The sequence below is a fragment of the Choristoneura fumiferana genome, chromosome 17, assembly GCF_025370935.1.
Source record: "Choristoneura fumiferana chromosome 17, NRCan_CFum_1, whole genome shotgun sequence".
NCBI classification, from domain to species: Eukaryota; Metazoa; Arthropoda; class Insecta; order Lepidoptera; family Tortricidae; genus Choristoneura; species Choristoneura fumiferana.
Genome location: NC_133488.1, coordinates 11,410,942 through 11,424,941, shown reverse-complemented (window position 1 = coordinate 11,424,941; position 14,000 = coordinate 11,410,942). Strand labels below are relative to the sequence as shown.

At 36.5% G+C, this 14,000-nt stretch overlaps 1 protein-coding gene across 2 annotated transcripts; it reads left to right on the top strand.

Moving 5' to 3' along the window:
• The first annotated feature begins 5,626 nt into the window (after window positions 1-5,626).
• Window positions 5,627-13,984, top strand: LOC141437430 (uncharacterized). 2 transcript variants are annotated; one of them, XM_074100791.1, is made up of 3 exons: window positions 5,627-5,901; window positions 11,680-11,879; window positions 12,612-13,984. In XM_074100791.1, the coding sequence occupies exons 2-3, from the start codon at window positions 11,685-11,687 to the stop codon at window positions 12,798-12,800; spliced, it is 384 nt and encodes a 127-aa protein (XP_073956892.1). In that variant the 5' UTR covers window positions 5,627-5,901; window positions 11,680-11,684; the 3' UTR covers window positions 12,801-13,984. The 2 variants fall into 2 exon arrangements, with proteins under 2 accessions (XP_073956892.1, XP_073956890.1); XM_074100789.1 differs by having other exon boundaries at window positions 5,628-5,802.
• Window positions 13,985-14,000: the final 16 nt, after the last annotated feature.

Here is a 14,000-nt window from a genome sequence, read left to right as displayed (position 1 = left end):
CCCTCGTTGCGCAAGTCCGACTCGCAAAACATAGACCATACTCGTCAAAATTAACAACATTAGTTAGCGACTTTTAAAAATAATTAGTTTTTTAATTTTTATTACACTTTTAAGTTTATTCAAAGAAGCAATTTAAAGCAAAATGCTTGATGTTTGTAGCGTGACAGGCGACGTCAGTTGTGTTCTAGGATGGCGTACATTGATAGCAGTATTTAATTTGTATGAAGAAAGGAAAATTCAAAGACTCCATTATTTTTAAAAGTCGCTTTGTCGCTTTATTACCATAAGTCTGTGCGGATGTCTAAGCCACGTACGACCCTACGTCAGAGAATCGGCCAAGCCATATTTTTAACATTAAATTTACAACGATTCCCCTTGTTTACGCATATTCTTTATGTCATAATTCTATTTTCTATAATCTGTTTACGCATAGTAGTATTTGTGCCGAAACTGTTTTCGCATTACATTAGGCAGAATTATTTTATGCATACCTAAGCAATGCAAGCCGTATGGGCTTTACGCATAATTTGCGAATTCCGAATATTGTTTAGGCAGAAAATGACTTACGCATAAATTATTTACGCAGAAAGTTACTTTCGCATTATGTAATTTTGCCGATATAATTAAATGAGTATCCTTTAATATACAACAGAAACTATGGTTTTCCTCAACATTGCTCTGTTTTTTATTACCTAAGCTTACTAACCTAATCCAATATACCTAATTCTCTGGAAACTGTAACTAGTGGGTGGTAGTATTTTTATAATGCGGGTACATGACTGTGACAAAATCGACGAAGCCCCGCGATTTTTAATCTGAGGGACATAAGGTAACTAACGAACCTATCCAAGTTAAAAGGGGGGTAGATTATGTTTGTTTTTTTATTACATTTATGTTGTTCATGGGATGATGTTATACATCATCATAGCTTTTTTACAATGCTCAATTTCCGATTGATATGACTAAATAACCAAATATTAGGAAAGCTAGTGACATTTGAAAACAGTAGCGTTAAATGTCAAAATGTCATTGACAAACTGTTTAGAAGGGAAGTACGCTACAGTGGTCTTCTTGCCACTTACTTTACTTTATGTTGTCGTGAATTAAGTCACTAGCTAAATGCTTCGCTGCAAATCTACCATTTTTCAATTTCCATGGTGTACAAAAGTCGGTCAGCGGCGAGTCGGACGCGCGCAGTGAGGATTCGGTGCATTAAAAATTACAATTAAAATTTTAAATTTCGAAGTATTGCGCTTAGCGTTGAGACATCAATTATCTCTGCTAAGTTTAGAAAGATCATGAATGAAATTAGACTGCATATCGCTTAAAATGTGATCTCTTAGATATTATGAATGATTCAAATTAAAACACAGACATTTTCTGATTTAGGGTAACCTACTTCAAAATCAATCAACGACTTTACATTGCATAGAACAGCTATATTCCACCTTCGGCCCGCAAACTGGATGTATGAGTGACCCACCTGACATAGTAATTACAGTGGTGGTCATGTAATTAAGAACGATTTGAAGTGTAGATTATTTTTAACTAAATCATGTCATGTACGTAAAGTCGTGGTTCCTTCTTAGAAGTAACTAGTTACGTTATGAAATAGCCACATGAATAGAGCAAACGGGATTAAGAATAAAGAATAAAATGGCTGACATTTTTGTACAAATTTTGTTTTTATTATCTATACTAACAAATTCAAATAGTAATGAAGCTGGACAAATAATTAAGAACGATTTATTGAACTGTTCGAAAGTTTTTTTATTTGAAACTTAGATTAACTAAATCACACTAACGTGAAGTTTGTACAGAAAAAAAGCAATGTAATACATTTTAACTAAAATTAATAGTTAGTAGCATGTCCACGGCTTTTTATTACTGCCTTACACCGGCGAGGCATTGAATCTATCAATTTTTGACATTTCGCGAGAGAGATAGAGTTCCATTCTTCTAAGAATACGTCATACAGTTCTCTTAAATTGCCACACTGTCGATTTGAAACCTAACGAACCTATCCAAGTTAAAAGGGGGGTAGATTATGTTTGTTTTTTTATTACATTTATGTTTTTCATGGGATGATGTTATACATCATCATAGCATTTTTACAATGCTCAATTTCCAATTGATATGACTAAATAACCAAATATTAGGAAAGCAAGTGACATTTGAAAACAGTAGCGTTAAATGTCAAAATGTCATTGACAAACTGTTTAGAAGGGAAGTACGCTACAGTGGTCTTCTTGCCACTTACTTTACTTTATGTTGTCGTGAATTAAGTCACTAGATAAATGCTTCGCCGCAAATCTACCATTTTTCAATTTCCATGGTGTAAGTACCTACAAAAGTCGGTCAGCGGCGAGTCGGACGCGCGCAGTGAGGATTTGGTGCATTAAAAATTACAATTAAAATTTTAAATTTCGAAGTATTGCGCTTAGCGTTGAGAGTGTTGAAACATCAATTATCTCTGCTAAGGTTAGAAAGATCATGAATTAAATTAGACTGCATATCGCTTAAAATGTGATCTCTTAGATATTATGAATGATTCAAATTAAAACACAGACATTTTCTGATTTAGGGTAACCTACTTCAAAATCAATCAACGACTTTACATTGCATAGAACAGCTATATTCCACCTTCGGCCCGCAAACTGGATGTATGAGTGACCCACCTGACATAGTAATTACAGTGGTGGTCATGTAATTAAGAACGATTTGAAGTGTAGATTATTTTTAACTAAATCATGTCATGTACATAAAGTCGTGGTTCCTTCTTAGAAGTAGGTAACTAGTTACGTTATGAAATAGCCACATGAATAGAGCAAACGGGATTAAGAATAAAGAATAAAATTGCTGACATTTTTGTACAAATTTTGTTTTTATTATCTATACTAACAAATTCAAATAGTAATGAAGCTGGACAAATAATTAAGAACGATTTATTGAACTGTTCGAAAGTTTTTTTATTTGAAACTTAGATTAACTAAATCACACTAACGTGAAGTTTGTACAGAAAAAAAGCAATGTAATACACTTTAACTAAAATTAATAGTTAGTAGCATGTCCACGGCTTTTTATTACTGCCTTACACCGGCGAGGCATTGAATCTATCAATTTTTGACATTTCGCGAGAGAGATAGAGTTCCATTCTTCTAAGAATACGTCATACAGTTCTCTTAAATTGCCATACTGTCGATTTGAAACCTAACGAACCTATCCAAGTTAAAAGGGGGGTAGATTATGTTTGTTTTTTTATTACATTTATGTTTTTCATGGGATGATGTTATACATCATCATAGCCTTTTTACAATGCTCAATTTACGATTGATATGACTAAATAACCAAATATTAGGAAAGCTAGTGACATTTGAAAACAGTAGCGTTAAATGTCAAAATGTCATTGACAAACTGTTTAGAAGGGAAGTACACTACAGTGGTCTTCTTGCCACTTACTTTACTTTATGTTGTCGTGAATTAAGTCACTAGATAAATGCTTCGCCGCAAATCTACCATTTTTCAATTTCTATGGTGTACCTACAAAAGTCGGTCAGCGGCGAGTCGGCCGCGCGCAGTGAGGATTCGGTGCATTAAAAATTACAATTAAAATTTTAAATTTCGAAGTATTGCGCTTAGCGTTGAGAGTGTTGAAACATCAATTATCTCTGCTAAGGTTAGAAAGATCATGAATTAAATTAGACTGCATATCGCTTAAAATGTGATCTCTTAGATATTATGAATGATTCAAATTAAAACACAGACATTTTCTGATTTAGGGTAACCTACTTCAAAATCAATCAACGACTTCACATTGCATAGAACAGCTATATTCCACCTTCGGCCCGCAAACTGGATGTATGAGTGACCCACCTGACATAGTAATTACAGTGGTGGTCATGTAATTAAGAACGATTTGAAATGTAGTTTATTTTTAACTAAATCATGTCATGTACGTATAGTCGTGGTTTCTTCTTAGAAGTAAATAGTTACGTTATGAAATAGCCACATGAATAGAGCAAACGGGATTAAGAATAAATAATAAAATGGCTGACATTTTTTTACAAATTTTGTTTTTATTCTCTTTACTAACAAATTCAAATAGTAATGAAGCTGGACAAATAATTAAGAACGATTTATTGAACTGTTCGAAAGTTTTTTTATTTGAAACTTAGATTAACTAAATCACACTAACGTGAAGTTTGTAGGTACAGAAAAAAAGCAATGTAATACATTTTAACTAAAATTAATAGTTAGTAGCATGTCCACGGCTTTTTATTACTGCCTTACACCGGCGAAGCATTGAATCTATCAATTTTTGACATTTCGCGAGAGAGATAGAGTTCCATTCTTCTAAGAATACGTCATACAGTTCTCTTAAATTGCCACACTGTCGATTTGAAACCTAACGAACCTATCCAAGTTAAAAGGGGGGTAGATTATGTTTGTTTTTTTATTACATTTATGTTTTTCATGGGATGATGTTATACATCATCATAGCCTTTTTACAATGCTCAATTTACGATTGATATGACTAAATAACCAAATATTAGGAAAGCTAGTGACATTTGAAAACAGTAGCGTTAAATGTCAAAATGTCATTGACAAACTGTTTAGAAGGGAAGTACGCTACAGTGGTCTTCTTGCCACTTACTTTACTTTATGTTGTCGTGAATTAAGTCACTAGCTAAATGCTTCGCCGCAAATCTACCATTTTTCAATTTCCATGGTGTACCTACAAAAGTCGGTCAGCGGCGAGACGGACGCGCGCAGTGAGGATTCCTTGCATTAAAAGTTACAATTAAAATTTTAAATTTGAAAAGTTTTACGCTTAGCGTTGAGACATCAATTATCTCTGCTAACTTTAGAAAGCTCATGAATTAAATTACATATTAGATATTATGAATAATTCAAATTAAAAGAGAGACTATTTCTGATTTAGGGTAACCTACTTCAAAATCAATCAACGACTTTACATTGCCTAGAACAGCTATATTCCACCTTCGGCCCGCAGACTGGATGTATGAGTGACCCACCTGACATAGTAATTATATACATTTTCAACTTTTTTGACTTACGGGTAACCTTAATAAATGTATGCTGCGACCCGCTGCAATACAACAAATTTAAGTACTACAGCAAATTTTCGCCTATTTTCTTAAATAACTTCAAAACTATTTAAGTACCTCAAAACTATAGTAAAATACATATTTCAGATTCTCACAAAAATTCCCATCATTGAATTGTGTCACATGTAATTCTTATAATAACAAGAAGTAGGAGTGAGCAATACTTATAGCATGCAATTTTTTGTTCTAATTTACCTCTTAATGTGGACCCCATATTTGAAATTCATTTATTAAGGTTATAAATACAGTTTAGTAGTTTCGGAGCGTATTGGCTGTAACAGATGGACAAACAGACGACGAAGTGATTCTATAACGGTTTAGTTTTTTAATTTTAAGGTACGGACCTATAATAAAAAGGTAGAGTATGGCTGGCATAGTCTTGTTCTCCTGCCAAATCGTTACAAGGAATGATTTTTGTCTTGTTAGTCAATTGGCATTGTGATCTTGTCTTGTGTATACTTAATTCTGCCGGTAAACGTAGGCAAAGCATGATAACACAGTGGTGGTGGCTGGTGGCCGACCGCTCTCTGAATCCTACTACAACCAGTTTACTTAAATCTAAAGTGACCGTTGTACGAAGACGCGGTGGCCAAAAGTTTTTTAAACCATTGTTATTGTGTCGTGTGCAGTGTAGTGTTGTTATTGAGATATTTGGTTTTTAAAATACTCAAAGGTGAATAAGTGCTAAATTAATTTTAAACGGATGTATACCTACTTTTTCGTAAATTTCGCAAACTATCGTATGTCATTCTACAAAGAAACAGCGCTAAAAGTACGTAACATAATAAAAAATTATTTAACCCAAAGTCAAAACACTAAGAAGTTTTCAACCTCGATTTTTTGAAAGCTTTAGATATATAAAAAAAAAATCTCAATTTGTTTTAATTAATAAGTAGTTCAGTAAAAAAATCCTAACAACAAGTTACTAAATGGCTTTGAATATTTTGTTGACTATAAAATACCTACCTGGGCGACCGAGCTCGGGCTAAAACTCTTTAATAAGCGTTTTCCCAGAGATAAGACCAAGCTAGCTAGATCGATTTGTCATACCCGAAAACCCCTATATATTTCATCGAAATCGTTGGAGCCGTTTCTGAGATTCTGATGAAGAATTGCTCTTTTAAAGGTATTAGATAGATTGTACAGTCAATAAAAAAATCCCTTATTACCATCCTAAGGTTCTACGTCAGTTGTATGTGTATTTTCATCGTGACAGTCGATTTTTATGAGTTTTAATTAATGCTAGTACTTTACGCAATGTTCGTATGTAAAGCACGTAGATAAGTAAAAATGTAAACTAAGTAAGTGGTTTTCACATCTATCAAGTCGAAATCTACCCTTTTTAGGGTTCCGGAGCCAAAATGGCAAAAACGGAACCCTTATAGTTTCGCCATGTCTGTCTGTCTGTCTGGCCGTCCGTACGCGGCTTTGCTCAGGGACTATCAATGCTAAAAAGCTGTAATTTTGCACGAATATGAATGTAAACTATGCCGACAAAATGGTACAATAAAAATTTAAAAAATATTTTTTTTAGCGTACTCTGTGTTACTCCCATAGACGTAAAGTGGGGGTGATATTTTTTTTCTCATCCTAACTTGTAGTGTGGGGTATCGTTGGATAGGCCTTTCAAAACCATTAAAATCGAGCGTCCCCCCCCCCTAAAATCTAAACCGGTGGGTGGAAAATTTTGAAAAAATTCAGAATGGTAGTAAGTTTATCAAACTTTCAAGGAAAACTATAACGGCTAAGTTTGCTTGAGAATTATTAGTAGTTAAAGAGTAACGAGCAGCCTAAGGTATAAAATATACCTAAACTTGGAAGTCCGTATAAAATACGAAATTCTTAGAAAAATATTACTTAATTTTTTCGTAATGCCTACGGAACCCTATTTTGGGCGGGTCCGACAAGCTCTTGGCCGGTTTTTTTTAGTGATTAGATTGATTTGAAAATTTGCCTACAAAAATGTAGATAGATGCCATACAAGTAAGATAAAAAAATACGGTTAGCAAGAGAGCTTGTAGTACCTAAAAAAAATAACAAAAATGTAATTCTGAAGAAGGAACTACCTGTACCTAATCCAAATTGATTGAAGTACTTCATTTGTCGATTGTAGAATACCTACAGCTTATAAATATGGACTGCTAATATAGAAAACAATAGGCAACGCCCTTGCTGTAACTCAAATACGAGTACCTACGTACTTAATTATGCATGTGTAAAGTAAATTATTGTATGCCGTGGTAGCATAGTGGTTTGGCCTGTGGCCTCTCAAGCAGAGGGTCGTAAGTTCGAGCCTGGGCCGAATTACATTTGTAATTTACCATGAGCTTTACGGTGAAGGAAAAAATCGTGAGGAAACTTCAATAACCAGCGTTTGAATCGATATCCAACAACTCGCACGAATTTAGACGAGAAAAAAATACATCTCCGCTTTACGACTAGAGGAAGTACCTACCCAAAAAAAATAGTTTACTAGTTTTATTTTACCACTTTATTTTTATTTATATTTGCAAAAAAACGGCTTTCTAGCACTAACAAGTCTTTATAATCTAAGCCGCGGACGGACAGGTGCAGACAAACAAACCATAAGGGCTTCGGAACCCTAAAAAGGATCGGTCAGTATCAACAATCGGATAACTTAAATGCGAAAGAAAAATATTTTTTACTTCCGGCCTTTCTTCTATTTACTGAAATCGTAATTGATCGCAAAAATTATGATTTTAATCGCTTTAGAAAACAGAATCGATTGCCAAAATATAAATGTTCGAAAAACAACTGTAGGTACCTACTTACCATTTTATCAAAATATAATTACTTACCTAAGCTCAATGATCGAAGCACTTGGTTGGGGTCACCCTCCACCCTATGAATTTTTTGGAGTTTACATAATTAAGAGGCGAAAAAAAATTTGGATTCGATTTCTAGCATTCGAACATGGCGGATGTAGACAATATCTAATTTTGCTATTTCTGTTTCTTTGGCTAGTTGAAGTATAATTTTGATAGTTTTATGCGGCGATTAACCTTAACAGTGAACAGTGATCACAAAATTCTATATTGCTCTCGTGTCTGGCATTTTTAATGCGCAAGTTGTCTCCACGTGGTTTCTGGAATTTTACTATCAAATTGCAAAAATTACAATCACCGTACAACGTCCCTCTCAAAGAGAGTTTACCTTGACACTGGCGAAATTGTCCTATTAATTAGGACAGAAAAGCCATATCTTAAAAGAGAAGAAGAAGAAGAAAATTTGAAAAATGATAAAAAAGAGGCGAAGATTCGAGTACCTACATAATGTCGTATCGAACTGTATTTGACCTTGAGCTTTATTTTATTAGAAATCATCAGTATCACACCAGACTGTGGCAGCCGAAGGTGTAGGTAGCCATCGATACAAAGGCATAATTCAAACCAATAATGATGATATGACGACCGCAGACTGCTATAGTTAGACCCACTTGCTCGTTTGCCATCCAATCGAATAAAAAAAAAAAATATTATATCAGTGGGTAGCGTAGCGTGTATTACACAAACCAAATTCTTTTATGAAGTCATCAGTGTTTTTATAGTTCGTCTGTCATTTTTTCCATCCCACACAATGCATGGAACTATTCGGGTTGGCGTATAATAGATACCTATTTCTTTAGGGCTTGTGTTTCAAAAACAACTCCACAGAATGAATGAATAACTTTATGTACCTTTATGTAAGTAGGTGCCGCTCTAACCTACATAGTTTAGGTAGGAATAAATGACATTTGATTTTTGTAATAGATATATTTAGTCGCTGTATTTAGTGTAGATTTAATTTTGCACTTCCCAATCATCATCTACTTCAAAATTCGCTCATTATCAGCCAAAAAACGTGTAGGTACTATTGAACAACAGTCTACTCTACTCTTTGAGACGACACACAGCGACTTCACTATATGAACAAAAACTTGCCACCTGCATCCACAGGGCGACTGCAACTATCCCGATATCTACGGTCCACCAACTGGAAGGCCTAACAATGCATCGCTTCCAGTTCGTGATCACCACTCGAGAATCTTTCTCTCCCAATGGTTATCTGTAATTCTAGCGTTGCGGCCTACCCATTGCCACTTCAAGTTAAAAATATTCTTTGAGCTATGTCGGTGTCTATATACTTATATATATATTAAATGGTATATTTTTCAAAGTTTGCGCTATAGGATTACTTGCACAGTTTAGGATTAAGAAAATCAACAAACATACAATTTGACACTACTTAAACAGCGTTTCCACCAGAAACGTGCGAGGATGTGTTGCGAGGAATATGTTTTTCATCAACCAATAGAAACCCTTCATTTGCCTACACATCATACCTTAACCTATATTATTATCCTTAGTCGCCTCTTACGACATCCACGAAAGAAATGGAGAGGTGTAATTCTAACCCGACACCACAGGGGGGGGAGGGGGTCGTTTGTATTAGTTAGTGAAAAACACATCCTCGCACATGATTGGTGGGAACGCAGCTTTAACCCTAGTATGCGCAAGCGTACCTTATACGGGATGCCCGTGAGGATTGCGAGCGATTTTAACCACAAATCCCTGAGGTCTAAGTAGTAATAACTAAATATTATATGACCCTAAGTCGAACTATGTCTACTGAACATAATCAGTGAGTGGACTGCCCGAGTAACCCAGCGGGTGACTATTATGGTACTCATCGGAACATTCTAGAGCATTGACCAACGTACCGTCGATAGTAAGTTTGTAGCTATGTATTTGAAAGTGAATCTGACCTTAACAAAGTCATTGTCCGACGGAGAGTTGCGTGGGACGTGGACGCATCTTAATACCGCTTTAACTGCGAATTTTTTACAGTTGATTTGTTATTTTGTGACTTTTAAAAAAAGACAAATAATTAAGATAAATGACGTCGACGTTGCGACGTTGATCGCATGATTTTGCGCCTACTAAACCTAACTCTACTATCAAATGCCGATAGCTTCTGCTACGGTGTAGTCAGTTCGGATTTTTCATTCAAATATAAAAGGTGCCTACTGAACAAAGATTTAATACATGATAACTATAGTGGGAATAAGCCCCTTCTCATTTCTAATTAATTAGGTTCATATCATAACTTTACTTTCGACTTGTGCCGTCGCCCCGTAATCGGCGTTATATTGTATCAAGTATGTAAGTAACTTCACTCTTTATGCTAGCCCAAGTGGGCCAAGTCGCAACTAAATCCCCTGCTGGAAAAATAATATTAGCGAACCTGTAATATTTTTGAAAGACTTATCCAACGACGTCCCACACCGTGGGTTAGGCGGGAAAAAATCACCCCATGTTAACTTATACATTTTTTTGTTAAATTTTATTGTACAGTCGGTGCCCTAACATAAGTACCTATCCACTTTTCTATACAACTAGTCTGAAAAAGTGGCTACATAAGCTAGGAAGGGAACCGACCGTACAACTTTGTCGGTGTGATTTATAAGTATACAATCAAAGAACTAGTAAAAAATATAAACCTCAAAAAGACCTTAATACCGCATACAATGAATATTGCTGCCAAGTTCAACTGTTAGATGTGTTGTGTATAAACATTCTCACAGAGGCGTCTTTACCTATAGTGCAGGGTGTGCGTTGCATACGGGCGCAGCGCTGTTAGGGGCGCCGGCCGCGGCACTTTGTATTGTACCCTATTCCATTTTGACCGCGCGCTTCCTAGATGGCGCTAAAGTAATAATGGGGGCTATCGCGTGTGAATTCGCCACTAGAGGCGCTAGTGTAGCGTGAGGTCTCCGAAATGTCAAATCTCATAGTTTTTGGGTGAGTTACGCGGGTTTATTTATAATTAGAATAAATTTGTGAATATTTTGCAATATCTGAAATTAATTATAGCAAATATGCGTTCCGGGGCAATGAATGTCTGTGTTTTGAGACAGTTTTGTCTTTCGGAAACCTTTGTCCTCCCTTTTTTCCGAACAAAACGGGGACTATGCAACACTGTGGCATGCTCGATATTTTGATGGTACTGTTTTAAGGTGTATTAAATATTATATTAATCTAAACTTGGTTTTCACGCCCGTAATAACAGACTTTGAAAGCCATACTTAAAAACCTCACGCTACAGTGCGCCATCTAGTGAAACAAAAAACGATAGCCCTCATTGCACACGGGCGCTACATGAGCTAAAGACGCCGCTGCATTCTCACGCATTAAACATTGCGTGTACCTGATGCTCGACTTGCATTATCCGACGCAACACGCACCTTATTCGTGAGAGCTGCGACCTGGGCTAGCGCGATTGCTCGTGCTAAAACTCGTGTTTTCTCAAAGATCAAGCAGATCGATTGTGCGTTCCCAAGACCCCCACATGGCAAATTTTATAGACCCCCACATAGTAAATTTTATTGAAATCGTTATCTGGAGCCGTTTCCGAGATCCTCTAAATAAGTAGATAACTACGAATAAATATTCGTAGGTAGCTAATTATACAAGAATTGCTCGTTTAAAGATATATGCGTACGCATTTTTTTTATGTTCCTGCTATTAAAGTCAGTTGATTTATTTTCTAGGCACAATGCTCAAGTCGGTGTACTTGTTGCTGACAACTACGTGGCTGGCAAGCTGCCTGCCTCCCCCTCACCCGAAAGTGGTGGCTGTGAGACAGGAAGAGGAGTACCTGCCACAACATCTGCGCAGCCGGGCTCTCCACAACCCTCATCTCCGGGAGATTCTGCCACTAACCAGTTTGCTTCATAGTGGGGAACAAATCGTACGTTTTTGTTTTTATTTTGTACTGAATCTCTCTCTTCTAAGTCGGTACAGTTGACAGAGTGGTCATGAGCGTCGGTTGAAAATAAAGCCGCATTCACATTTATTTGTCGTGTTGTGTCGTGACGCATCAGAACGGTATCGGGCTCATACATTTTGTATGGTTGCGTTCACATTTATCTGATGCAGTGTTGTGACGGCTTGTGTTGTGTCTCATAAAAGCTATAGAGAGAGAGAGAGACAGAGTGCATCACAACAAAATACAACAGATAAATGTTAATGCGGCTTAACTAGTGGACGTTCACAACAACTTTCTTGGGAAAATAGTGTGGTGGCTACCCCTTTGCCTTCCACTGCTGTAGTGATAGAGTTCAGCAGGGCTAACGAAACTCGAAGTTTGTGTCGTGCGGTCCCTCTGACACTTATACTATTTAATACGAGAGCGAGAGGGACGGTACGATACGAACTTCGAGTTTCGAGCTTCGTAGTAGCCCTGCTGAGTTCGTAGTCGACAATAGAGAGCGCTGCTGCCCACTCTCACATTAGGTCCCTTACTCGCCTTTTGTGACACCTACACGGTACGATATTGGATCCGTCCTATTCTAAAATCGAGCATGGCATGGACTTTGTACTGAATAATATTGAGATTTATGGTGAAACTAGCTTTTCAGGAAAAGTAAAATGATTATGAATTAAGGTGAGACCATTAACTTATCATTAATACTGCTCACAGGTATACGATAGAGAATCAGACAAAGTGCCCCGGAGGCAGATATACAACCTGCTCACACACTCCGGTCTCGTGCCCCGCCAGCGGTTCCAGAAGATTCACCAGCCACTGTTCCACCAGCAAATCCATCGTCCGCCGCACTTCCACGATCCACCGTTTTACCCCAGCCCAGAGCTTTTACAACACTTGTAGCTAATCTAACTAGCCGTCGCGTGAGCCAATTACATTGTAATGTTGTAAACATGATAAAGGAGCGCAGTTTGCACGCGAATGGGCTTATTGTGGATAGTTCAGCACCTGTATTTGATATTGGTACAAGGGTAGGAATAGTATGATCATATTTCACTCTTGCTTACGCGTTAGTACCATTACTGTTCACACTATAAACTGCCGGTCCGACTTGAATGACGACATACAAAGTAGTATAGGTACCTACTTATGTCAATATTATTCAGACCCTACGAATAAATTTCAGACCCAACTGATATCGTAGCAGAACGTCGCTTCCGATAAAAGTGTCGTCGCCAACAGCTTTATCGGGTCGCCCCAATGTAAACGCGCTATTGAAATACATACTCTAATAATGCATCCGACAAAGGTGACGACTAAGGAGTCGTTCGCGTAAAGCTGTCACTTCAACCTATAGTGAACCAGCACCAGCTCTAAGAGCAAAATAAAAATTTACATGTACCTACCATATTCCTTATACGCATTGCCAATAAAAACGGGTGGCAATACGCACCTAATAATGCAGCATAACGGATTGCATTTGTTTTTTCGAAATACGTCAATATCCCGCCTGGTTGTCCAGCTCTCAATGTGGCAAAGGCAAATACATATATATGTTGGCCATAAAAGTTAGTTTTAACTCTTAACAATATCAATCAAGTGTAGTAAGAATATTCGCCATTTCATAACATATATACATGATATCATTATAAGCACGTTACGTACAATACCAAATGGAGAAAACGGAGAAAAAGGAAAATTGACATGATTGTATTTTGTGATCAAAATTAGATTAGTAAAAAAATGTAAGCTTGAAAATTATAAACATGTAAAGTAATTAAGTAATTTCCCAAACGCTTGCCAATTAGGTAGATGCCCTGGCGCACCAAAAGTTTATGTAGGTACATATGACTTTTAAATATAAGTAAATATAGTTAGTTGTATTTAGTCAATAACAACAGCCTTGATTGTTAAAACGACACGTAAATGCAGGTTAGCACTTATGTTTGACATTGTTCAGACCTTGAATATTTGTGCTCATACATTATAGTAAATTGTGCAATATTATGTTAGAATTCATCACGCTACTGTTTGATTTTACACAACCAGCAATTAGAATTAATTATTGAAATATAATGTACAAAATATTAGCTTTTTATTTTG

Coding starts and splice junctions, on each gene's coding strand:
- LOC141437430 (XM_074100791.1), top strand. CDS start 11,685: ATGCTCAAGTCGGTGTACTTGTTGCTGACAACTACGTGGCTGGCAAGC. Junction 11,880..12,611: donor TTCATAGTGGGGAACAAATC/GTACGTTTTTGT, acceptor TACTGCTCACAG/GTATACGATAGAGAATCAGA.